The following is a 9,849-nucleotide window of genomic DNA, read 5'->3' as shown; positions in this document are numbered from 1 at the left end:
CCAACAGGGAATCACGGTGGTGGCAGCATCATGCAATGGGTGTGTTTTTCAGCTGCAGAGACAGGGCTGAAGTTAAGATGAATGCAGACAACCATAGATGTCCTGCAAGAAAACCTCTTCTGGAGCATACGGGACCTCAGGGTGGGCCAACGATTCACCTACCAACGAGACAAAGATCCTAAGCACACAGCTAAAAACAACAACTCTGAGACTATTGTTGACTGTCCCAGCCAGAGCCCTGACCTAAAACCAAATAAGCGTCTGGAGATACTAGACGGCATCTGGACATACCTGACTCTTGAGATACCTGGATGGTCAACATTGGTGGCTGTCCACCATTATTCATTATCCCACATAACATAACTGAAGAGGATCTGCAAGGAAGAATTGCAGAGGATCCCCATATTCAGGTGTGGAAAACTTGTTGAATCATTCCCTGTACTAGTTATAAGGTTTTTTTCTGAATACTTTGATAATGTGATATTTCTATTTTTCTCTTTTAATGAATTTGCAAAATTTTCTACATTTCAGTTTTTTTCTGTCAAGATGATCCAGAGATGACATGTCTGAGTTTCCTGAGAAATAAAATGAACTTTTTTTTCTTTAAAAAATTTAAAACAAATAGCAACATTTGAAGGGGTCTTAATACTTCCCTTACATACTGTATGCACCTTTCTTGATCTCCATTTGCCAAGCTTGGTTTTGTTTAGTTTTTTTCTTCTGGGAGACACCTGATAGGCAGCATGTTAGCTGCTGGGTCCTGTGGGCCCTTTGTGTTCCATTGTAGGTCACAATGGAACTTAACACTTGACAGAGCCAGGCCTTGTTGTCAGGAGCTGAACTTGATCCTGTCAAGTTGTTCTCATTGAAGAGCTATAAAGAAAAGGCTTTGACCTCACAGCTTTAAAAGCTCTATGTACCACAAAATACTTATATGCTTTTCAGGACTTTATCAGTGTATTATATGGATAAGATAAGATTGTGTATGAAATAATCAAGAGCCAGGTTTGACAGTTGGAGTCCACCAAAATATTTCATGTAGGTATGAACGATCTGCCGCCATCTCACTTAACCTGGTAACAATTCAGAGATGAACTGTCCTGCTGCCGACACACAGCATCATTCAAAGCGTTTCCCACTTTAACCCCCGGCATCCCAGCCTGAAAACCTGCAAACCACAGAAAAAGGGGGCCTCACGTTACCAAAGGGCCAGGTAACTTCAGATGGATAATCCTACGACCTGGTAAACCGGTCTTCAACCTGGAGCCGTGTGTTTGTGTGTTGATTTGGTGTGCATATGTGTGTGTGATTCCCCTGGGTAAATTATTCTGTTAAACATTACCACCACCACCACCTGTGAGCTCAGCTATCTAAAATGAAAACAAACTGCACGTGTTGACAGTTTTACACATTCTGAACAGCTTTGTTGTCTGCAAATATCTAGTTTGTTAAAAATGTCAGTCTTTTTTAATGATTTTATTGGAAGTTTGTCTCACTTCTGTGGAGCAGATTAATAGTTTGTTAGCTCACACCAAGGTGGTTGTCTTTTATAAAGAAAATGTTGCTTTCTCCTCAGAAAGCCAGTCAGCAACAGCTGGTTTAACCCCAGTTCAGAGAGGAAGATTCCCAGAGTGTGTTTTTAGCCGTCATCTGAACCATCTTCTTTACTTCTTTACTTCACCACCATGATGTAGTGTGAGCAGCCTTTACACCGGAAAACTGCACAGCTTCTCTCCCACGTTGAGCTGGTGACTCTGGAATGTGCGTTCGGCGAGATTTGTCTTTTAATGTGAGGAGTGTGAAAAAACAACAGGGCTGTAAACACCAAGGGTATGGTCCCAGACAGGGTTCCTTGATCCAGATGTGGAGCAGGCACAAAGCTGTCAGTTCAGCCCAGAGCTTTAAGCCCCAAAGCGGTGCCAATGCCGTCCCCGCCGAGGTTCTTCCATTGCTGCAGCCTTAGGGAAGTCTGACGTCTGTAGCCTACCTGTCATGGAGTAAAATCAGACAGATGTGGAGGTTTTACCAAATTCAAAGCCCTGCAGAGTTGAGACAAATAACACAAGTTAATCAGCTTCCCCCACATGACAACAGGCTCAGCACGATGGACTAAAGTTTATGGTTGCATTAAACGGATTCCAGATTTTTCTTTTCTTTTTTTCCTTTAGTCCTCCAGTAAACCATTTAGGAAAGAGCTGTGAGCGTTGGCGCACGTTTCTGGCGTCACACACTGCCTGGCAGCGATTAGGCAAACTCAAAGGTCGGACTGAAATAAAACATTTTAGAAAAGAGTCCTGAGATTCAGAATTTTAATGTTCATGCAGTAGCTTTATCTCTCTCTAAAAATATATATATATATATATATATAAAATTAAATCACATATATCGCTATTATTAGTACAGAATAATTTCTATGCTTGCCTCTAAACCTTTATCCATAACTGGAATTTTTCTCCTTTTTATCTAATATTTTTGTTGTCTTTTCATTGAAAGGATGATTTTTTATCGAATATCATAAGCTCCTATACTGATTCAGGTATTTATATTTTAACTGTCAGTTACATTATCTTTTTTGTTGTTCCTGAATTAATATCTGATTTTTCTTGATTTCTCTCTTCTTCTTATATGCAGATAGAAATTAGAAGTTAGAATCTAATTACAATAATTATCAGTAGTCAAAATGAAAGAAATAGGATGAATATTTTGCAGCAAAATACAGAAAATTAAAAGGAAATGAAAGTAAACTTAATAGAAAAGGTATTCTATCTCTCAATTTTAAATGAAGCACAAAGTTAATTAAATTAAATAAACAAAATTTCATATCTTTAAGCCACAGAAAATTGTAAATATGTATTTCTATTCTGAGAATTAAAACATACTTTTATTCTTTTGGTGAAATAATTCCTTAGGTGAAACAGATAATCAAATAATTAAAATGATTTTATTTTAGAGCACATTTTAACTTAAATCACACCAGCAGAAAACCATTAACTTTTTTTATCTAAAAGAATATTAAAAATTCTTCAGACGTAACCCTGTCAAACAGCATAAAACAAGATGACAGAAAGAAATGATATGATCATAAATGCTAATAAAAGCATGTATTTCTGTTTGAACACAGACATGTCAGCAGTAATCTGCTGGAGGGTGGATTTTATTCATGAGAATCAGGATTGTGCTGAACTCTCTGAGCCCCCGACCCGCTAACAGAAAGAATTCAAGAGAAAAATGGCTGCACTTGAGGAATGAGACTGGGGCTGATGGAAGTATGAATGTTCCTGTGTGAAGACGCCCAGAGGAAAGATTAGGGCCGTTCATCTTCTGCCCTTGCTGTTGCTCCTCCTCTGCTCCCTTTACTCCTTTGCTTTTTTTCCCCTGCGGCAGAAAACAGTCATAGAAAAATGTCAGCCTTTCTCTTTGCTTTGGCTTTGTTGATCCATAAAGGACTGACAGCCGCCTTGTTTAGTGTGTTTCACTGCCAGTCAAAGTTTTCTATTCTTTCACACACAACAAAATAAAGGAGGAGAGCAGAAAGCATATCTACACTCATTCACATTGGACTTTACCGTGAACAGAATTTGGTTCAAGAATATGGTTACCTTCTTGTTTCTAATAGCTTGTTTTGCTGCTATACATCTCAAAGCTGATGTCAAAAAAAAGAAAAGACGTGGGTCAACATAGTAGCCTGAGTTGGGCCCCAGTAACAGAGTTACTTGTAGAACATGACGTACCAGCGAAGAAGATCACAGCTGCGGCAGTTGCATGGGAATGTGCTTTTAGTTTGTACACAAAGAATGCTGTCACTCTGCATCAAAGCAGCTTGACATACGTATTCAAGGGGTGTGTATGAGTGCACACCTCTATCAAAAAAAGCAGCTGCACGAACCATGCCAACTTTGCAGCCAACAGACGCCAGAGAGTCTGACCTGCATTCAGGGCTGTGACTGTTACACACTTCACGCCCTTTTAGGGTGTGTTGGCAGGGCGACGACCAGGGCCAGGTCCAGAACGGCCCTGTATCATGACTGCAGGGTTAATCTTTGTTCTCCACCCGTAATGCTGACATAATTACAAGCCTTAAAAAAAAAAAAAAAACCTCCTCACCTTAGTCTCTCTGTCCAGACACCTCCTATGAACCCTGTGTGAATCTCACAGTCTGGTTTGTTTTCTGTGCTTTTCAGCTGAAGAAGATGCCTGAGGACAGCCGCCCAGACTTCCAGGTCTTCAAAGAGTTCTATTTTGCTTTTGTTTAGACAATTCATGTATTTAAAATGGAATTTCAACCCATTTTTTTCCTGAACTAAACAAAGCAGAGAGACTAGTCTATACCTGTGTATTTCCACCATTCCCACAGGCATAGGGATGTTTTGAATCTTCAAGGCCTCGTGGATTAGGTCATATATTTGTCCCCCACAGTCGCTTCTCCTCATTGTTTTATTTTGCCAAAATGTTCACAAGGATAATAATTTGTGGTTTTGTTCCAGCCTAAAAGCTTGGAAACTGATCTAACCACCCCCTACCATCCTTTAATACCCACAGATTCTCAGTAGCAGCACACAGGGAATGACATGACCAAAATGATGGGGTTGGACAGCGGCTCAGCACTGCTGCTCAACCCACCAAAGCTCTGCTTGTAATTTCCCTCCAGCACATATTGAAGGCCGTGTGATTTATTTCAGAGTAGATGAGCTATCTGAATGAGCAGGGACACAATGTGAGAGTGCATCCTGTCACTGTGTGGAAACTTTTCTCCACCTGTGGATTCATTAGGCCCTGTGGAGAGAGTAAATGCATGCTGCAGATTCTTTTAGGCTGCGGTTCCCCCCTTATACTCGCTATTGTTGGACGTTCAGAGTCTGAAATCACAATTTGTTATCTGTTCTCAATTTTTGCTTAATTTCTAAATTCTAATTTTATATTGAAATAATAAATGACAAGTGATGTATTATTTCCTTTTTTGTAAACCCATTTCTATGTTTATTTTTGGATGGTCATGGATTTAATTTTAACATTTTGAAGTTAAACACATTTTAATAACCTCCTCAGCAGCGTTATTCCTAAATTCTTCTGATGATAAAATACTTAATCATACGTTTAAACAGGATGCCCATAACTTTGGCAATAATAGTAAAGAAATTGAATAAACCAATGTTGCAACATGCGCAGATAAATGTTGCCTGATTTACTGAAGAATAATAGCAGTGTGTAATGATATGTAGATCCTAAATCTTTTTCATCTAGAAATGTAATTTATTTCATTAGAGTCTAAAACTTACTTTATTTGCACGTGATAAAATATTATACTGCTTTAGAAAGTTGGATGGCAGTGGAAAGGTATATTATAGTTTAAAACAAAGAAATTAAAAACTAATAATTGTAAGAACAAAAAACGTAGAAGGATGTCAGACGAACATGCAGTAAACCATAATAGTTCACTGCATTCCTGACGAACGGAAGTTATACAGGAAATAATATGAAACAGAAAATAATATAACTGTTTATTATAAAGATCAGAAAATTAAATTACATTATTTAAATTGTTATGATGCAACACATCATATATTTATACACATTCCACAATTTACTAGAACTCAATGTTGCACTGGTAATGAAAAAAGCATAAAGTTATATTCCTCTAAGCTGTGTTTAAAAGAAACAAAATGAGAACTGAAATGACTTTTTTAAAGAAAAAAAGAAATGTTTATCACAAAGATTTAAATCGATTTTGGAAGTAAATTAGTAAAAAAAAAATAACAAAGAAGGACAAGCATGTTCACAATGTAAATTAGATTTTTTTTTTAAACAAAGGGACACAAATTTAACATATTGAGGCTATTTTTATCGTCTAACAGCTATATTTGACCTAATGGAGTGTCCTTCAACATGTCCTGAAGTTTATGTAGAAATAAAATAAAGAAGTAGTAAGGCTTGATTCTTTGACACTTTTCAGTCTATCATGAACTTGCTTTTTTGCTTTCATTTTATCTAATTACACATGTTAACATTAAATAGTGTATCATATGACTTTGAACCACAACATCAAATTAAGCAATGCTTTTATGTTGCATGAATAGTTAGTTATTATGTAATAATGTCTAAACCTGTTTTATTTTTTATTCAAAGAAGAGGTTTTATTAGAAAAACGTGTTGTTTTGTTTCCCGCCAGCATATGGGGACTTTTATATTTTCTATCCTTTTTTAATTTATTAAAAAACAGTAATATTTTATTAGTCCATCCGCTCGGAGCGGTGTGCTGTTCCGTCCATTCGTTAATCAATGGGAGGAGGCGCTCTCTCCCATATTAATGAAGTTAATGGTGCTGCTCCGGTGACAGCCTGCTGCTGCAGACCAATCAGAGAGCTCTATGGTGGAGAGCCGCCTGTTAGTCGCGCTGCACGCAGGATCTGTTTGAAGAACCATGTCAGCTCCTCTTCTGATCTAAACATCTTTCGCTTTTGCTTCCTTTTACCTCCAGAAACACCTGCCAAAAACATGCCCGCTGTGACTTTGTCCTGCGTGGACGTTTACCTTTCAAACAGCGCGTTGGATTTAAGGGTGGAACTGCTCCAGATCTCCTTTGCTTTCTGACAGAACCTGATGAAATCCTCCTGAGAGCGGCGGCTTTATGAACTTGCGCATTAACTAAATGATGTCTGTGGGTTTTATGCCCGACAGTTTGAACGGCTCCGATCCCTCCAAGTCGGCCTTCCTGGAGTTCGGCCACGGACACCCGGCTCACCAGCAGCACTCCGCGGGACTCTCACATATTTACCCCGTGCATGGCCTCCACGTTTCCGGACATTCTCAGCACGAAGCCCCCTTTCCTGGCAATGCGTCTTACGGCCCCCCGCTGGGATACTCGTACCCGGGTGCGATGAACGCGCATCCATCATCCGCCTACATGTCCCCCTACCAGCACAGCAGCGGCGGCCTGAGCCACAGCAGATTAGAGAGGACAGGTATGTGGAACAAGCAAAACAAACAACAACAACAAAACAACACGTTGGACCAACGCGTAAATACGCGTAAGGGGCGCATTTTGAAAAATGTATATGGGGGCGTCAGTTATTGTTATTATAATGAAATAAAAATTCTCCTTTTGCATTATCCAGTGTTTTTATTAAAATCGCGGTAAATGATTGTTTTTACTCGCATGGTCTAAGAAACTGTTGCTTAAATCTTTAAATCACAGGTTTTAGATGCTGTATCCGTGCGCATAATCCTGCTTCAATAAAGATGGACCACGTAACTTAAACTTTATTCTCATTTTGGACACAGACTGTATACAAAACGAAATTTCGATGCATGCAGCTTTGAACGGTGAATGAGCAGCTGTCATTTTGTTTTTCTTTTTGTTTTTTTTTTTATTATTTGTTTGTTTTTTGTTCTGGGGTTGTTTTGTTTTATATATTTTTTTTTTTTTGATTGTTTGTTTGTTGTTGTTTTTTTGTTTGTTTGTTTTTTTTGTTTGTTTGTTTTTTTGTTTGTTTGTTTTTTGTTTTTTGTTTTTTTTGTTGGGGCTGTTTAATTAAAAGAACTGCACAGTCAAATGTGACCTGTTCAGCCCGCAGCATGACACCCGCCAGTCAAAAGTTGAAAATGTGCCTCCTAAAACTTTGTTTTCTGTCTCTTATCTCTAAGATCCCAACAAGTCCGCGATCAATGAGAGCAGGGACATCCGTCTGGTGAACGGAAAGGGGAAAAAGATGCGGAAACCCCGAACCATCTACTCCAGCCTGCAGCTCCAGGCTCTGCACCAGCGCTTTCAGCAGACCCAGTACCTGGCCCTCCCGGAGCGCGCAGACCTGGCAGCCAAACTGGGGCTCACGCAAACTCAGGTGGGTGTCCTGCTCCTGCAGGGGAACTGATCGCTGTTAAAATGGGGTTTGATGAACTTTGGGAATCTGTGAAGGATTCAGTTGATTGAAAGTCTGTCTCATGCATATAGATTAACTGCTCAGCCCACTGATTATCTTAACATGCATGTATATTGTTCATATGACAGAAATCACAGCTGAGAAAATAAGGAAAACATTTTGTCCCTTCAAGGATACGAGGGATCATGCAGTAAATTTGTTAATTAATCCTTTAATGAGCTCGTCTTAATTTACTGGGTTGTTTAGTAAAACTCAAACGTGTATGTATGTATTTGTTTATTTATTTAATTGTTTATTTATTCAACTATACTTTCCTGGATTGTATTTGCTTAATGTCGACAGTTTGCGGCCGGATTTAGCTGCTGTGCACATATATTTCATAAAGCGGCAGGTGCAACAGGACATCTGATCATCTTAAGGTCTCCTCGACATTTGTAGGCCTATTTTAATCTCAGCTAGAAAGAAAGAAAGAAAGAAAGAAAGAAAGAAAGAAAGAAAGAAAGAAAGAAAGAAAGAAAGAAAGAAAGAAAGAAAGAAANAAAGAAAGAAAGAAAGAAAGAAAGAAAGAAAGAAAGAAAGAAAGAAAGAAAGAAAGAAAGAAAGAAAGAAAGAAAGAAAGAAAGAAAGAACAACAAATAGAGAGATGTTACTAATAAGTTATTAATAAAATATAAATTGTATAAAATAATTTTGCCTTACATTCTTCTAATCTTCCCCCGCGCCCTGGGCTTGGCTTTATTTCATATTCCTAATCTAAGTTTGTATCAGTTACACCCACGCAAGGAATCTATTTTTTAATAAGTTTAGTGTATCAATCAACTATTATGCAAATTTACCTCACAGGAGGTCTGGGATTTAACAAAAAAATATTAGGAAGTCACAGATCTGGTGAAAAACGGATCAAGTATTTCCCCTCCAATGAAAGTTGTGTGTTTTCATCTTTGTTTTTTCGTGTTTTAGGTGAAAATATGGTTTCAGAATAAACGCTCCAAGTACAAAAAGATCATGAAGCATGGCGGAGGCTCAGAGGGGGAGCACATCCACAGCTCCAACTCCATCTCCCCTTGCTCTCCTTCCTTACCCCAGCTCTGGGAGGTCTCTATGGCAACCAAAGGAACCCAGATGCACCCGAACAATTATATGAATGGTTTTGGCCACTGGTACCCGAACCACCACCACCACCCTGACCAGGACGCATTGCAGAGGCCGCATCTAATGTGAATGGACAGCCAACGGTTGATCGGCCAATATCAACCCACAGGACAGGAAATGACTGATATCTCGTGGGGATAAACTGCATGGTTCCTCGTGCACGTGCTTTTTACTAAATTCAGTTTTTGCTGCAACATTCTATGATGCTCAACTGTTTTTGAAAGTCATTGCAGCTCTTTCTGCAGGACATCAGATCACCTGATTGTGGACTTTGTGTTTGCAGCTGAAATAGACAATCTGTATAAAGGAATTTTAGAGAATGTAATGTGTGGGTTGATTCATTTCACCTAAAACTACCTGCTGCGTAAGAGTTCATCCTTTAATAACTCATCTATTGCTCTTTTCTTGGACAATCTTAAGCTCTAGATCATTTCAATGCAATAACTTCTGAATGATTTATGAGTTTTAAAGTGTTATGTGCTTGTAAGAGCATCCAAAACCTTCTGGGTTATTCCGAATTAATTAATACTTGAATGCAAAGTCAAAACTTAGGATCAACCTTTTGAATACATATTGGATCATCCTTTTCTGCTTTGCGAAACATTTGATTGCAGTTTTTAGAGGTTTTTAATGGATAGATTATATTCCTGGATCTGAGAGTGTTTTTTTTATAATCCAGAGTTTAAGCATTTTGGCGTGTTTTTGTGCAACTTTTACGCACGAATTTAAACCCTTCATTTAGATCAAATACACGAGTCTCGCCGTTTGATCTAATTTTAGATTGGAGGAAAGCATTTTCCTCTCATTTTCAAAAAAGCAA

The 9,849-nt window shown here is 38.6% G+C and overlaps 1 protein-coding gene across 1 annotated transcript; it reads left to right on the top strand.

The window, feature by feature from the left end:
- Positions 1-6,271: 6,271 nt before the first annotated feature.
- On the top strand, positions 6,272-9,649 carry LOC107096449 (homeobox protein Dlx4b-like). The gene is made up of 3 exons (XM_015393109.1): positions 6,272-6,959; positions 7,642-7,838; positions 8,838-9,649. Exons 1-3 carry the CDS (start codon positions 6,647-6,649, stop codon positions 9,096-9,098), a joined length of 771 nt encoding a protein of 256 aa, XP_015248595.1. The 5' UTR covers positions 6,272-6,646; the 3' UTR covers positions 9,099-9,649.
- Positions 9,650-9,849: the final 200 nt, after the last annotated feature.

This window comes from Cyprinodon variegatus, unplaced genomic scaffold (assembly GCF_000732505.1).
Source record: "Cyprinodon variegatus isolate N-32 unplaced genomic scaffold, C_variegatus-1.0 Scaffold624, whole genome shotgun sequence".
NCBI lineage: Eukaryota > Metazoa > Chordata > Actinopteri > Cyprinodontiformes > Cyprinodontidae > Cyprinodon > Cyprinodon variegatus.
The sequence above is the reverse complement of the archived record's forward strand: the minus strand, read 5'-3'. Positions and strand labels throughout refer to the sequence as shown.